Source organism: Sceloporus occidentalis, unplaced genomic scaffold, assembly GCF_023333645.1.
Source record: "Sceloporus occidentalis isolate IW3139 unplaced genomic scaffold, rSceOcc1.0.p SCAF_485, whole genome shotgun sequence".
NCBI classification, from domain to species: Eukaryota; Metazoa; Chordata; class Lepidosauria; order Squamata; family Phrynosomatidae; genus Sceloporus; species Sceloporus occidentalis.
In genome coordinates this window covers 43,289-60,226 of record NW_028317465.1, presented here as the reverse complement: position 1 = coordinate 60,226, position 16,938 = coordinate 43,289, and the positions used below count along the sequence as shown (strand labels likewise).

Here is a 16,938-nt window from a genome sequence, read left to right as displayed (position 1 = left end):
CCGTATGGGAATAAAAGAGTCAGGAACAAGAGAAAACCAATGTGGATAAATAAAAATGTAAAGGGGGCAATAAATGGCAAAAAAAGGCATTTAAGCTACTAAAACAGGAAGGCAGTGAGGAAGCACTAAAAAGCTATCGGGAAAAAAATAAAATATGTAAAAATCAGATAAAAGCAGCAAAATTGGAGACAGAAAGACTAATTGCCAAAGAGAGTAAAACAAACCCCAAAATGTTCTTTAACTATATAAATAGTAAAAAGGTTAACAATGAAAGCGTTGGCCCCTTAAAAAGTAATGAGGGAGAAGTTATAGACGGGGATCAGGAAAAAGCTAATCTATTAAATATATTCTTCTCTGCTGTATTCACAGAGGAAAATGAAATGCCAGGTAATATACAGCAGGATGAGATAAATGCCCCAGTACATGTCGCCTGTCTAACCCAGGAAGAAGTGCAGTGCCGCCTAAAAAAAATCAAAATAGACAAATCACCAGGTCCAGATGGCATTCACCCCCGCGTTCTAAGGGAGTTAAGTAATGTAATAGACAGACCCCTATTTCTAATATTCAAGGACTCTATAGTGACAGGGTCTGTTCCCCAGGACTGGCGCATAGCAAATGTTGTGCCAATATTCAAAAAGGGGACAAAAAGTGACCCGGGGAATTATAGGCCTGTTAGTTTAACTTCTGTTGTGTGTAAACTGTTTGAGGGTTTCCTAAGAGATGCTATTTTGGAGTATCTCAATGAAAATAAGTGTATGACTCCATATCAGCATGGGTTTACAAGGGATCGGTCCTGTCAAACTAACCTGATCAGCTTTTATGAGGAGGTGAGCTCAAGACTGGATCGGGGTGAATCGCTGGATGTCGTATATCTTGATTTTTCCAAAGCATTTGATACGGTGCCACATAAAAGGCTCGTACATAAAATGAGAATGTGTGTATGTGGGTAAGTAACTGGCTCAGTGATAGGAAACAGAGGGTGGTTATTAATGGTACATACTCTGAGTGGGTGACTGTTGCTAGTGGGGTACCACAGGGGTCAGTTTTGGGTCCTATTCTTTTTAATATTTATTAATGACCTTGTAGAGGGATTGCATAGTAAAGTATCAATCTTTGCAGACGATACTAAGCTCTGTAACGTGGTTAACACAATAGAGGACAGCGCACGATTACAAATGGATCTGCATAGGTTGGAGGCTTGGGCTGGGATGTGGCAGATGAGGTTCAACACAGATAAATGTAAGGTTATGCACATGGGGAAGAAAAATCCAGGCTGGGAATATGTATTAAATGGGAAAACACTGGGGACGACTGACATGGAAAAGGACTTAGGAGTTTTAGTTAACAGTAAATTTACCTGTAGCGACCAGTGTCAGGCAGCTGCTGCTAAGGCAAATAAAATCATGGGGTGCATCAAAAGGGGCATAGATGCCCACGACAAGGAAATAATTCTACCCCTGTACAAGTCACTAGTCAGACCACACATGGAATACTGTGTACAGTACTGGGCACCAGTGTACAAGAAAGATATAGTGGAGCTGGAGAGGGTTCAAAGACGGGCAACCAGAGTAATAAGGGGAATGGGAGGACTACAGTACCCAGAAAGATCATCAGAATTGGGGTTATTTAGTTTGGAAAAAAGACGGCTTAGGGGGGACTTAATAACTATGTATAAATATATAAGGGGACAGTACAGAGATCACTCCCAGGACCTATTTATACCCAGGACTGTATCTATAACAAGGGGACATCCTCTACGGCTGGAGGAAAGAAGGTTTCTACACCAGCACAGACGGGGGTTCTTTACAGTAAGAGCGGTGAGATTATGGAACTCTCTGCCAGAGGAAGTGGTGATGGTAAACTCAATAAAAGAGTTCAAAAGGAGCCTGGACGTGTTTCTTGAAAGCAATAATATTACAAGTTATGGATATTAGATTAATAGGGACAGAACGTTGATCCAGGGATTTATTCTGATTGCCATATTTGGAGTCGGGAAGGAATTTTCCCCCTGGTATGGGGCAATTGGCATCTGCTTCATAAGGGTTTTTTGCCTTCCTCTGGATCAACACAGTAGGGACACAATATGTATATAGGTTGAACTTGATGGACTTTGGTCTTTTTTCAACCTTATGAACTATGTTACTATGTTACTAGTTTAGACTAACATGCAAACAGTTTAAAAAAGATCACAACTAGAGCCTTCAGCCTTTGTGCTAAGGTAAAAACCCAGTGATTTATTCACATTTTGGGCTGGTTGAGGCCCGAGCAAGTGTTTTGCATGAGACTAATGGAACACGGACAGTAAAGTAGCCTTTGGCACGCCAGAGGTTGCATACTACAATCCCCATTATCTACACTCATTGCTGTACTGCATAACACCTATCATTATTAAAAAAATAATAATGGTTTCCCCAGATTATTTAATCTATTCTGCAGACTAGTTTTAAGCATATAAACGTGAATATTTTGCAGAATTCAACCAAGGAAGCTTTAAAATGAACCACTAATTTCTTGCTTAATTCAGTAAACTAAATAGCACAAGACATTACATTTCAAATTTACACTCAAGCATTAATAGGCCAGTTATAATATACATAATTAATTTCATCTGTGAAACAAGAATGTTTAGACTGCATGATGTAATTTGTCACCTTTGTCATTGTTACCTTATCTTGTACCAGACACAATGTCATCACATTTTAATAACAGTATTGAAATCCAATCAATCCCTGATTGATTCTTTTACCTATGCCCTTCCTGATGTATGTGTATATAAAGACATATGTTGTCTGCTTTCTTGGGGACTGATAAGCTAAGAGCTATCTTAAGGCTATCATAAATCGCTTTTTGGCCTTTTGGCTAAGATCAAGCGAGTACCTGTGACAGAGGGAAAGCTTGGTCCTCTGGCCTTAGGGGTGGGATAGCAGGAAGCCCGAGGTTGCAATTTGTCCCCAGTCTTTGGTCCAAGACTGGGCGCTGGGCACTGATGATGATGATGTGTGAGGTTGAGTACTTCACTTTTTTTTTACTACACATGCTGATAAGCACTTTTTACCCCTACGTTAACTTTTTATTTTTGTATACACTAGCCCCAGCCTTTAGGGTAAGTTCAGGGTAAATTTATTTTTACTGGGGAGGGAAGGAAGGGGCCACATATCCCTTGGGGAGTGCGATCCCCGAAAAAAACAAAGAGGGGGACCTGGGGTTTTTTGGTTGCTGCGGAGCCACTGACCTCGGGGCTTCAAAGAAGAAGAAGAAAATAAAGCTATGATTAAGTGGCTCTACATGTAGGTCTGCCCCACAAAGGCTGACCGCTTTTCGACTGTTACCCTGCAAGATTTATGTTGGAAGGCTTACCCTAGTGCCTGAAACAGGAGGCCATCTTTACACTCAGTTTCCCTGGAGCCGTGTTATGTGACAGGATTACAAGACAGTGCTAAAGGAGGTTTGCATGCAATGTCTAAGCCTGCTAAAAGTAGTGGTACAGTGCTGTGAAAGTATTTGCCCCTTCTGAATTTCTTCACATAACACAGCTCTTAAATGATAATTTAATTTGTACATGCGTGTACATTAGGAGCATTCCACCAATTGTAGCAGGGTTCATGATTAATTAGAATGGGAACTCAGAGCCAAATACTTAATTACACCAAGGATCGGTTTAACAGCTTACAACCTATATCATTAGGAACGTATCAAATACCTGGCTTCTGTACACGTTTCCCAATTGACACAAAATAGACAGTGTCCTTGACACAAGAAGGGTTTATATAAAAACTGACTCTCTCTCTCAAGTTAGGTTTTATATTATCAAAGTATAGTCAAGGAGAGTATATAAACATATTTACATTCTTAAAAAGCCTTAAATAATACAAGTTGGTAACAGTGAGTACTTTGGGTTTGTGACATGAACCATGTCGTTTTAGTGTGTTTCAGTTTGTCCGTGCCATTTGGGGAGGGGGTTAACGAGTTAGTAGGAGGACTAGTCGGCACTAACCTTTTCACACACACCCAAAACATACCGGCTTGTAGCCCGATTACTAATAATGTGACTACAAATGTTTTAAAGCCGTATTAACTATGAGCTATGACAAATCAACTTGACCCATCTTGGAGAAGAAATTCAATAATGGTTTTTTTTTGTAAATGACCAGAACCCTTGCAAGTTCTGAGCTGTTTAACATTATGGTCAAAAATATCAATGAAAGCATCAATGAAAGCTGTTCAGGTACCCATAGGTTTCTCCTGTTAGATCCAATGGCCAGTATGCAGGAAAAAATGTCGTACTTGTGGATGTGCACATCTACCAGTTTGTTTGTTTATTATTAAAATTAAATCATTTAATCACATATTCTACCCTGCAATAGGTTTTTGTAACATAACCTACATGCATCTACAGAGAATGGTCAGGTCTTTCAGGAAAACACAGATTTTATTAGTTTTATTTCGTTCGGTATATACCTTCAAGATCCGGAGTGCATTTGTCAGCTATTATATTTTGCATAACTCTTTATAGCAATCCTACAAGTCTGGTTTGTACAATTAAACATTTTCCTCTATAGACTTTCATTAACCCCTTCAGGACCGGGATTTTGATACTAACGTGTCGCTAAAGGACCGGAGCCGTTTTTGTGTTTTTTGCCATGTCTTTCTTCAACTGTAATTTCTCTCTTATCAATTGGTGCACCCACACAAATCATATATTGTTTTTTTCAGCACAAGTAGGGCTTTCATTTGAAACCATATTAAGCTGGGTAGTACATTGTTTTGTTTGAAATAAACAGCTGCGATGGGGGTCATACACAATCGCAGCATTGAAGGGGTTAATTGAGGAAGAGAGGGGGTAGGGGTGAACTGAGGAAGGGTGGGGGGGTCTGGTTCTCCACACTCATGTGGAGACCAAAGAACCCTGTCTCCCTGTCCCTGAAGCTGCCTCTGGCAGCTGGGACACAATCTCCAATAGACTGGAGATTGTAGGGGAGGAGTCTCTCTGATCAGTCCTACAGGACTGATCAGAGGACTTTTGATGGGTCGTTTTTGCTGTTGCTGGTCTCATGGAGCGATCAGGCAGCAGGGGGGTGTTGGATAAGGTCCCCTCACTTGTGTGGGGACCCATTCAACACCCCCCCCTTCCCTGAAGCTGCCTGTGGCAGCTGAAACCACGATTGCAGATTTTTCTGCAATCGCTGTTTCTGCCTACAAAATCCGTCCGTGGGAGTGATCGTAGGCTTGGGGGCCTACTGGGCAGACAGCAGCAGCAGCGCCCCCACGATCACCGCGATTGTGGTGATGTGGGGGCGTTTTTTGGAGGAGACGTACCTGGTACGTCCAGGTCTACCGGTGACTGTTAACCAGGAAGTATCAGGTACGTCCCGGTACTGAAAGGGTTAATCACAGTGTCAGGCCGGTTGGATACAACAAACATTCTATTTTTTACTACAAGGCATTATGATAAGAGAAAAATGTTTCTAGACCCCTGGCACTCAAAGGGTTAAATCTAGAAGGTTCTTCCAGCCACTGTGCACTTAGCACTGATAAAGCCTACATGTAATGAACTTAAAATGTATTGATAAAAAAAATGCACAAATAAAAGTAATGGGGTTGCTTGTTATTCATTGGCAGCTGGCATGCTGTTCAGATGAAAGATTAGTCTGAGCGGCACGAGCCGCTGTGCTTAAGTGAACCGATTAAAAATGATAGTGCTGCCTCGACAATCTTAGACATTTAACAATCCATTACAATTCCTGGCATTCAAACAAGACTGAGTTTAACCATTTTTAAAATGCCTACTTTTGCCTCTTTGGTTAAAAATAAAACTGTAAATATCCAGAATATTCCTGAATGACTTTCATGCTTCTGGGTCCTTAAATGATTTATATCTCAAAAGGCCTCCTGGGCAAAGCCATCTTGTAACAACTGCTGAACCTTGAAATCATATGTGAATTGTATTTCATGCAAAGTAACTACAGAATCCCCCACTCAAGCATTAAGTGTTGTAGATTACCATACAAATAAATGCGACTTTCATAAAAGTGTTAGAAGATGACAGAGATAAACCTACATTTGTATTAAAAAAAAAATCCTACCTTGCGAACATCAGAGCTTTTGGGTTCTGTGGTCCAAGTTATAATACGAGAAACTGCAAGTCGTGTCTCACTTGAATTCACAAAGTCTCCAGGATCCATTTGCTGAGCAAGTGTTTCTATATACTTAAGAATAGCAACCTTCACCTAAAACAAGAGGTTTAATTACATTTTAATTTTTATATCTGCATCTCCCTTTATAGATACACATGATTTCTATTGCTTATGTAATAATATTTTAGCGCATATAACTGTTTTGAGGGTCGCTGTCAATTTGAACCTGTGATCAAGTCCATTGCTAAATGTATAAAGCTGCAAATGAAACTGTATTTTTAAATATTCTAATGAAACACAGGATTCATTGTAACATAAAACAGGCACATTATTACCAGATTTCAAATAAAATACATTCTTAGATTCCTTCAAAATTGTTAGTAGTTATATATAACTACTCAAATTCTTATTAATATTGGGATATTGCCATCCTAGTATCTTTGCCCTTGCCAAGGGCATCTGATTTTTTTTCTCCTTGAAGAAAGAAGAAATCTTTGGTAGGTATAGACTTCACTATTACTATTATATACTCTGTTTAACTACACAGCAGTACCAGTAATATAACAGCAATTGGAGAATCCAAAACATCTTTCCTTGAAATAAATACAAATTATAACATTTGTTATAATTACATAATCTTGAAACCAATTATGTGTGATTTAAGTGCAAAAAAAAAGCAAAAAACAGTCTTTCTGAAAGAAAAAATGAAAAAAGTACTAAAAGGACAAGCTACTTGGGGAACAGACAATTCAAATTTCTGCTACCTTTTAATTATTAGAAATACATAATACATAAATATATGTGTAATAAATAATGAAAAACATGCTTACACCATAAGTCAAATGTATATGAGCTTTTTGCAGTGTTCAATCAGCAAGGCATATACAAATGCAGTTTAGATAATCCTGTCTTGATATTAGTGAACCACAGCTCATTGTCTTCCTTATAATATAATTATCAACCCACAAGCTTTGCTATCATACTGGTTTAGGGCATGATATGTTCAAAAGGTACTCTAACCATCCACACATGCTACATAAGCTTTTTTTGCAGAGAGTTAGTTGCTCACAACAAACCCACAGCATTATGTTATCCACAGAGAAATTAAATACATCCAGCCAAAGTTGTGAGATATAGAGAAGGGTTAAATTGGTGCAGCAAAACATAACAGAAATAAATACACATATTGGAGTATGTGAAAACAGGAGAGGGTTGCAGAGTAGATGAAAAAAAGAAATAAAACCAGAAGAGTAAAAAACAAAACAAAAAAAAAACCTTTGAGCTCCAAAAAGAGCGAAGCTGGTCCTGCAGAGCTGGTTTGGCTGTCTGAAAGGTTTATGAAAAAGAGAACAAATCCACTATTTTAAAATGGTTAAACAAAGGACCAACATTTCTTTGAGACCCTTGAAGCTGCAGTTAGCTAGGTGATTATATGTCTGAAAAATCCAGCATACCAAACAAATACAAATGTACATTTCAGCCTTCTATAAACAATAATTATGAGGTTACAGAAATCAAACAAAAACACAAAGCATAATTCCCCATTCCCAGAGAAGTGAGGGAACAACTGTTAAAAACAGTGAGGTATATGAATTGGAGTGGGATAAGAAAAACTGACAGTGTAGACGGTATTTCCAATTTATAATACAAGGAAGGCTTTTGAGATAAGTCATTTTTTGTCAGAGTAATAAAAAATGATCAATTTAAGTTAAAACTTAATTATAAAAACATTTTATTATTACCGCATTTGCTCGATTATAAGACGACCCCGATTATAAGACGACCCCCCAAAATCAAAATATTAATTTAGGAAAAAAACAAAAAGCCTGAATATAAGACTACCCTATAGGAAAAGTTTTACTAGTAAATATTAATTCATGTAAACTATTTTTTCATATTTAATAAAAGCTATGATTGAGAAAAATATATATATTTTTTTATTTCCTTTTATTTGCTGACCTGCCCCCCCCCCCAGTTATGCACATCTGCCACCAGGCTTGCCACTCTGCCCCCAGAAATGCCTTATACCCCCCTATTTGCCACTCTGTCCCATGATGTGCCTTTTAACCCTCTATATGCCACTCTGCCACCAGAAATGTCTTATACCCTCCTATATGCCACTGTGCCCCATGATATGCCTTTTAACCCCCTATATGCCCCTCTGCCCCATGATATGCCTTTTAACCCCCTATATGCCAGAGTGGCATATAGGGGGTTAAAAGGCATATCATGGGGCTGAGTGGCATATAGGGGGTTAAAATGCATTTCTGGAGGTATATATATATATAACTGCTAACAGCAATCACACTCCTATCAAGTCAAGGCAGCCAGTACATGCTGGAACCTGGGGATGATAGTAGTGGGATTACAGCCTCCCTATGCCATGCTACCACCACCACCCCCCTTACACATCCATGCTATCACACACACACTCATTCACAAACATTTAAATACTCATTCATTCCATTAATCACACATACTTCACACATTAATCACAAAAACCCTCCCCCACCCCCTTGCCTGAACAGCAGATCTCTCACTCGAAGACTTCTGCAGGGGCCCGGCTGTGCGAGCAACTTCTCTGGCCCCGCCCCCAGAGGAAGGAGGGGGAGGCAGAGTTATGTGAGGACGCTCCTAGCTTCCTGTTCTCCTGCTACTACAAGCAGAGACGCTGCTCGCGACCAAAGCCCAGTAAGCAGCATGGCCCCAGCAGAAAGAGGTCTGATTAGAAGACGACCTCGATTATAAGACGAGTGGTATTTTTCAGAGCATTTGCTCTGGAAAAAACCTCGTCTTATAATCGAGCAAATACGGTATATTATAATAAAAACGATATTGTGCTCACCAAATTGCTAGCAAATCTATAGATGATGTTTGATACATTAATCCAGTTGGCCAGTGACAACAGAAAAATAGACCTGCTTGCCCTAGCATAATGTCTAGCTGAAGATGACCTTACTATACAAACATGTTAACTGTGAATATATGTACTAGATATATTTCATTATATTTCTTTTTTTGAAACAGTGACCTTGGTTTTAATTATTAAATAGACAGGAGTATGTGTTTTTCTGTAATAGAGAAATCACAAAAGTAAAATGCTTTATCAATATTAGAAAAAGTACCTTGACTCCTGTCTATTCTACGGACTAACACAGTATTGTGCGCTTTCTCACATTAAAGGGGCATTTTATGCTTCTCAGCTATTATATGCTTTATGAAGTCCTTATAAAATGATTTGGTGTCCTTTTGGAATTTAATAGAGTGGGTTTTGCAGAATCGCCCCACATGCATTACACTTCCTTTGAGCCATACTATTGATAAACATGTGAAATGTGCCATAACATTATTTATGGAGACACATACCTTGAGATTTGGAGTCTGGGTTTGATCAACTGTAAACCTCATGAGGATATTGAACTGAAGATCATTTGCAAAAGATTCTCTGTTTTATAAAAATAGAAAGAGGGAGAGAATTTACACACACACACACACAGCGGTTACATGGGAAAAAAAGAGGTACTTAAGGTAAGCATGGCCATAAATAATATACATTACCTAGTCACATCAAGAGCTTTCTGAACTTTTGCTTGCACAGAGCCCAGTAGATCGGCACCCATCTTCTTAAGCAGTTGTGTGATAAGCACAAAAAGCCAGTCCTGTAAGTCCTCCTTATGTACTTGAACAAAATCAACTAATGTTTCCAGAAACATACTGAATACCTACAACATAAAAGGTAAGGGAGAGCAAGAAAAAGGATTCAGACCCCAAATGTTAAAACTAGAAGGCACAAAAGTTAGAAATGAGGGTAACGTGATAAGGAAAATCACATGGTGAAAAAGATGCAGCAACTAAGCAGCCAAAAAGAGTTAGGTATTATTTATTTATTATTATTATAGTGACCGGTCTTGTCTTCCAATTGGTTTAGAAACCAATATTGAAATTTTCTAATGACTGAAACACTTTGTAAATTACATTTTATGCTATGGTGAGAAATCAGTTTGCTATTCTCATACATCATAACTACATTAAGAAATCACTGAAAGGATTGGGTGATGAATATGCATGCATACATTTCAAAATCCCTCGATTTTTCAACTATAGACATGCACTGTATCTAAATCCTACAGAAAAAAAGTATTTAAATAGCCACATGTAAATTATAACGAAAATAAAAATTAGTAAAAAAATACATCTGGGTTGTATGCTTCATTATACATAGAGAGGTGAAGGTATTTTTTGTTTTTGTTTTTTTTTTACACTGAAGTACTAAAGTAATCTTTTTTGATATGGCACATTTTATTGTCATTACATCAGATTTTGTTAAGTTAATTTAAAATAAATATTCCTATTAGGAAATGTGGCAATTTTTTTTTTTTTAATTTTGACTGAATACGGTAGGTGAATGTAATTTTAAATATTAGGTTACATACTACTTAATAATTCTCAATTAACCCCTTAAGGACCAGGCTGTTTTTTTTTTTTAAATTTAATTTTTTTGTACCCTTTGTGACCAAGGCTGTTTTAACACTTTTGCGGTGCTCATGTTTAGCTGTAAATTTCTCCTCTCCCATTTAGTGAACCCACACAAGTTATATATTGTTTTTTCAGGACAAGAAGGGCTTTCTTCAGATATCAATTTATTTGATTATATCATCTAATTTCCTATAAAAAAAAATATGAAGCATTTAAAAAAATCTTTTACTCAGCCAAAAAAGCGGATGAAAAAACCTGCTAAATAGATTCTACTATTTGGCCTGAATTTAGAAATACCCAATGTTTTTATGTTGGTTTTTTTTTCCCACATCTGGTCATTCTGTCCCAATTTCGGTATCTTTAAAGCCGGCCAATGCAATTTACCCCATCAAACCATATATTTTTGAAAACTAGACACCCAAAGGTATTTTAACCGTTTCCATGCATGAGATTCTACCACCAAGCCTTTGCCAAAGTTTGTGGCAGTAATTATTTTTGTATTTTTTCACACAAATTGTACTTCAGGTATGAATTTATAGCTCCTGGTATAAGTCACTATCAAACACCCCCCCAATATGTGTTCAGCAACATCTCCTAAGTTCAGTGATACCCCCTATGGGTTTCTCGGGTTGTTTAGGAGGTAAAATGCCACATTTGGGAAGTACGCAATTTTCTACTTGGAACTTTTACATTTGGTCCTACTCTACTGCCCCAATGTCCTAAGTGGGCCATCTTTGAAGAGGGCTAATTCAATTTACCTCATTAAACCATATATTTTTGAAAACTAGACACCACAGGGTATTTAAAATAGCGGTAATTAAACCCTTTTATCACACAAATTGTACTTCAGGTGTGAATTTAAAGCTCCTGGTATATGTCACCATCAAATAACACCCCAATGTGTGTTCAGCAACATCTCTTGATTACAGTGATACCCCACATGCATGGGGTTGTTTGGGGGCTAAAAGGCCACATTTTGAAAGTGAGCTACCCCACCCATTTTGGTCTGTGCCTATGCCCTATCTTTAAAACTGGTCACTCCAATTTACCCCATCAAACCATTCATTTCTTTTAAATTAGACACCCCTTGGGTATTTGAAATGCTTTTATTTTAACTCTTTCCATGTCAGGATTTTTGGGAAGATACACCACTAATTTTAACACTTGCTCATGATAATTTTTTTTTCCATTTTTTTTAAATTATTTTTGCTGGAACTGGATGGTTCCCCTGATGGCGACATAACTGCATAATTATTTTTCAATGTTACTACATTTTTCCCCATATTTATTTTAAAAATATATATATTTTACTAATCACATTGTGATTAGAAAACTGCGCTCCACTGAGCTCAGTGTTGCTGAATGCCTCGCTATTGAGGCATTTCAGCTACACCATTGAAGTCATGGCCCCTAATACTGATCTTGACACAGAGGCATTACAGCAACACCGTTTAAGCGAAGAAAGCGATCATAGATCACTTTCTAAGCTTGTTTAATGCCATGACGTGCCAGGCACGTCATTGATCTTTAACTGACCATTTTTAGATGACGTGCCTGGCCCATCATAGGTCGTTAAGGGGTTAAAGAAATATAAGGATCTGTGTCTACTTTTTTAAATGTACTTTTAATTATGACTAAAGCCCATTCTAAACTTGCATTATATTTCTTCCCTTAGATTTTTGGCACAATAAAAATCCCCCAAGCAATTGAAACTGAAAAAAAACCCAGACATCAATATCCATTAATATGCATTAATAAAGGTTTATAAGTAATGTTTTTGTCTCTGCATGAGCTGCTAAGCACAGTGATTTATCAAAAGGTTAATACTGTATGTCATGCAATTAGCTTATAGATTCTCAGCAAACATTGAGCCAACTTACTCTCTATAGAGAGTTCCAACACAGGGGGCCGCGTGCACAAAAAACAAAAGAAAAAACACATAAAATTAGTCCAATACATTTCCTACGAGTAAAAACACAACATTGCAAGGAAAGAAATAAAAATTACACAACCAATCTAACATTTAATTATTTTTTGAGCCACAACCCAACATATCACCACCTATTATATTCACATTCTTTTTTTTGTGTTCAAGCAAGGCATTGCTTTTCTAATTGTCTAAGCAGATTGGTTTACCGTAAAATGTTGGGTACAATACACAACAAATAAACAAACTACTATCAGATCACTTGTAAGAGAGAAGTTTAGACTAGGGTAGATTCAAATTTAAACAATCCGTTTAAAGAAGTTAGAGGTAAAAAAAAGATAGGGCGGTAGTTCGTCAGACAGATGGAATCTAACCAAGGATTTTTTTTTAGAATGGGCAGGATTAGAGCATGCTTGAAGGTTGTTGGTACAGTTCCAGGTGACACAGAACGATTAAATAGGTGGGTAAGTTATGGACCAAGGGAGAGGGATAAAGACTTTGCAAGATGTGATGGGATCAAGGGGAAAGGTTGTTGGGTGAGAGGAAGAAAGAAGAGCGGCTAGCTTTTCTTCAGTTGTAGGGGAAAAGGTAGATAATATGGGTTAAGCAGGGGGGGCGATAGAGGGTGTTGTAGTCCAATAGTTTTGATCTTGTCTTTGAAGCGGGTAGCAAAATTTTGGGCAGTGAGAGAGGTTTGTGGCATGGGTATGGAGGGACAGAGAAGGGAGTTGAAGGTAGAAAATAGGCAATGTGGGTTGGAAGGAGGAGGATATGAGAGCATAGAAGAGGTATGCAGTGTGAGAGAGAGCAGAGTTGTAGGTGAAAAGCATGAATTTGTAGTGAGTAAAGTCTTCCATGGATTCGGATTTTATGAAGTAGCGTTCAGCAGTACTTCTGAAGAAACTGTGTGATTTTGGTATGCCATGCTATTTTCCAAGCCTTGGCTTGGTGAACTCTGTGGGTGTCTATTGAGATTCCCCCTCACCTGTGCATTCGCGGAAAACACTACTACAACAAATTCTGCTAACTAAAGATCTATAACTAATAGTTCTATTTCTATGGGTGTGTCTTGACAGACAGAAATTAGAGCTCTTGGTTTCAGTGAGGTGCTCAGCACAGTACCGATTTTAAGAACCTGCCATTTAGATGTATCATTTTATGGGAAGACCTATGAAGGTAAAAATCCCCAGGCTAAAAAGATAACCCAGTAGATAGACATTCTGCAAGAATCCTGGTGTGCCCTCACTCACGGTGGGCACCTTGGTGCATTAAGATGCATTTACATATAGGCTAACACATACACAATAAGTAGATAAATTAATTTACCTTGCTATGGGGATCTGCAAACATCCTTGTAAAAATCTCACAGAGTCTTTTCAGCTCAACACGACTGTAAAAACACAAAACAGCAGTAATTATAAAATTTTGCATAAACACAATTACTTGACCAAGGATGCATTTATTTTACTTTCTTGTACTGCTCTAATCAGGGTGCAGAATGACTGGATGTCAACTTTGGGTATTCTTTGTTTGAACTATAGAGCAGCCCTCATGATGACATCACTGGGGTCTGTTGTGTAATTATTAAAACACTTTATTTTTTAATTTTTTTAAGGGAAATACCTGGAGTTCCCCTCTTTTCACTATACTTTATAAGTACCACCAACATCAAAGTACTTAAAGAATAAAAAAAGACAGCACTGACTCAGAAGCGATAGATGCTTACAGATCTGAGCTGTCAGTGAAGTTCTACAGTATAATTTGAAAATGCAGCAGAGCCAATAAGAAGTTGGATCCTAGTGATCAGATCACTCCTTAACAAACATGAGTGATATGATAAAATCCTTGGCTATCCCACCATCACTCCTGTCACGTGCAGCCACTAATTAATAAGTGATTGTTTATGTGAGCTAAACCTGTCATGTACCATTGATTACTTTCCTACTTTACAGTATTTCATATTTTCTGACATAATAAATCACTACAGAATCTGCTGCTGCTCAACTGTAAATTCTCTATATTGACACCTATCACAGCATTACCTAACACCAACACCTAACCGTAATTTTTTTTTTTTTTTAAACTGACTAATTGGTTATTTTATTTATTGACAACTACATTATTGGTTGGCTTAGATGTTTGCTAAATAGTTAATTTGAAATTGATTTAGTTATTTGATTGATAATTGATGGTATAGTTCGTAGCTTGCACAGATTGCTAAAACCTTCCATACAAAGCAATGTAGTCCCCCTGGTGGTAATGTGCCTAATATGCTGGACTCAAAGTGGAGCTACAGTCTCTACTACTGTCCAATGATCTTCTCTGGAACTAATAAGTAAAAACTCAAAAATTACAAATTTTAGTGTTCTGGATTTTGTAGAAACTGAAACCAATTCAAATGCAGAAACACATTATCGTCAACAGCAACTATGTGGCAAAGTGAGAGCAGTATGTGTGAGAAAACTTTCTGGGCTTTCACATTAGCAATTCCTTACCAGGGAATTTAATTTCCTTGATTAATACATAGGGAGAATACAGCTACTCCTCTTTCTAGACAGGACAGAAACATTTAAATACCACAGACCTCTACCCCATTGAAATAACAAAGTGGGCAACTGCCAGAAAACTTTATTGGGTGGGAAGAAATGTATGTGCTACCAGATAATAAAGGAAATAAATTCCCAGGTAAGGTATTCTCCGTTTCCCTTGCTATTACCTGTAGCACATAGGGAGACATATACAAAAGATCAGAGAGGATGAGTTGCTAATTTACAGAATATAGATATTTAAGTGTAGTACCCATGTCGGTAAGAGTAGAAACACAATTATCTTTAGCAGGAAAACTGTCAGCACCATATACATAAAGAATAGGACCAAAATTGCTAAACATGAGTTTTATTATTTGTTTTCAAAATTACCAGGCTCATATCTCACAATCTAGTTACAAATGGGTATAAAAACAGTAAAATAAAAATAAATTACAAAAAATATATTTCACCTTAAAGTTCTCTGGTTTTTTAGAAGATTCTGCAGACCAAGCAGTCCCTCTTTCCTCTCAGACCAGTTTGAGCTTGCACATCGGTTTAGGACCTCAGCAACATCCTCTGTTTGGCGCATATATGTGGGAATGGTTCCATTGCGCGAACTATACGAGCGTTCGGAGCAGGCACTTGAGGCATCACTATTGGCATCATCATCTGAATACATGCCATATGACTCATACCTTCGGCGGGCTGGTTTTTTCTGTCAAAGGGAAAAAAAATTGTTATAACAGATTTTTGGTACATAAAATATAAATACAAATACACACACACATATATACATATGCACACAAATTCACATGGCATAAAGGGGTTGGATCTACAATATATTGCTTTCGCAATTATCCCCATAAAATAAAATATTGCATACATTTAAAAATGTCAAACAAAGACTTCAAACTAACTATTCTTAGCTGTTCTATAGGCAGGATGTTTTGGCTTTTAATTGGTCCTTGGGCACAAAATCTGTGCAAACACATGAAACACAATAGGTTTTTAACTACATGAAGGGATTTTACAATCTCTTTTTGTCTGAGAAGAAAAAAAAATTAGTTTTTCTTAATCAAATGTCGCAATGACATACAAACATTTTAGTGCTAAAACTAATACAGGTTTAGTGCTAAACACATCACCAAAAGGTCAATGGGTGCTAAATACAACAAATACACTTGGTAGCTAAAACCTGATTGCTGGCCTTATTATATGGCATGACGGTAAATATTGTAACATTCATCTTTTTATAACTAACTTTTTTGCATTTACATAAGCAAATTACAACATAAACTTAAAAAATATATATACCTTTGTCCGTATGTCTCCTAAGAGCTGAGAGCAGTACATTATTGAAAAAGAAAAATTGAGAACATTGAGGAATCATTATTTAACAAAAATAACATAAAGACCCATAGTATCAGGCGTTAAATGTACTGCCAACATTCATTATACTAGACATTCACGGTGACACATTAGCAGTAACTAAAAGTGCAGAGGAAAGAGAATGAACTGACAGTACACTTGGACGACTCTCTAGGGAAAGAAGACAAAGGGCTATTAATGTATCCAAAAGGAGGGCTGGACAAGTGTATGCACAATCATAAAACGTACACAAATCAAGTCTTTTTGACATGGTGTTCTCAGAATTTACGAGTGATACGTAGATCTAAATAGCGGAACACATACGTGACATGTAGCTAGATAATCAGAACACATACCAAAGCATCAGCAACAGCTTCTTCTACATCAGATCCTGTATTCAGCACTCGCATAGCACTGACAGATGAAGACAGTCGACTTTGTTGACTGATGCCATATCCTACACCTGTTAGAGCAGAGAGTATTCAACTTGCGAGTTGACACTGGT

The 16,938-nt window shown here is 37.5% G+C and overlaps 1 protein-coding gene across 1 annotated transcript in view; it reads right to left on the bottom strand.

The window, feature by feature from the left end:
• LOC149271601 (CLIP-associating protein 2-like) overlaps window positions 1-16,938 on the bottom strand; it is a gene marked incomplete at its 5' end in the record, with an annotated part of 82,747 nt that overhangs the window by 27,898 nt on the left and 37,911 nt on the right. Inside the window, 8 exons of the mRNA XM_089507281.1 lie at window positions 6,084-6,227; window positions 7,410-7,460; window positions 9,501-9,579; window positions 9,693-9,856; window positions 13,864-13,927; window positions 15,536-15,780; window positions 16,380-16,403; window positions 16,790-16,896. Of these exons, the coding sequence (XP_089363407.1) occupies window positions 6,084-6,227; window positions 7,410-7,460; window positions 9,501-9,579; window positions 9,693-9,856; window positions 13,864-13,927; window positions 15,536-15,780; window positions 16,380-16,403; window positions 16,790-16,896 (878 nt within the window). The remainder of the gene's footprint in view (window positions 1-6,083; window positions 6,228-7,409; window positions 7,461-9,500; window positions 9,580-9,692; window positions 9,857-13,863; window positions 13,928-15,535; window positions 15,781-16,379; window positions 16,404-16,789; window positions 16,897-16,938) is intronic.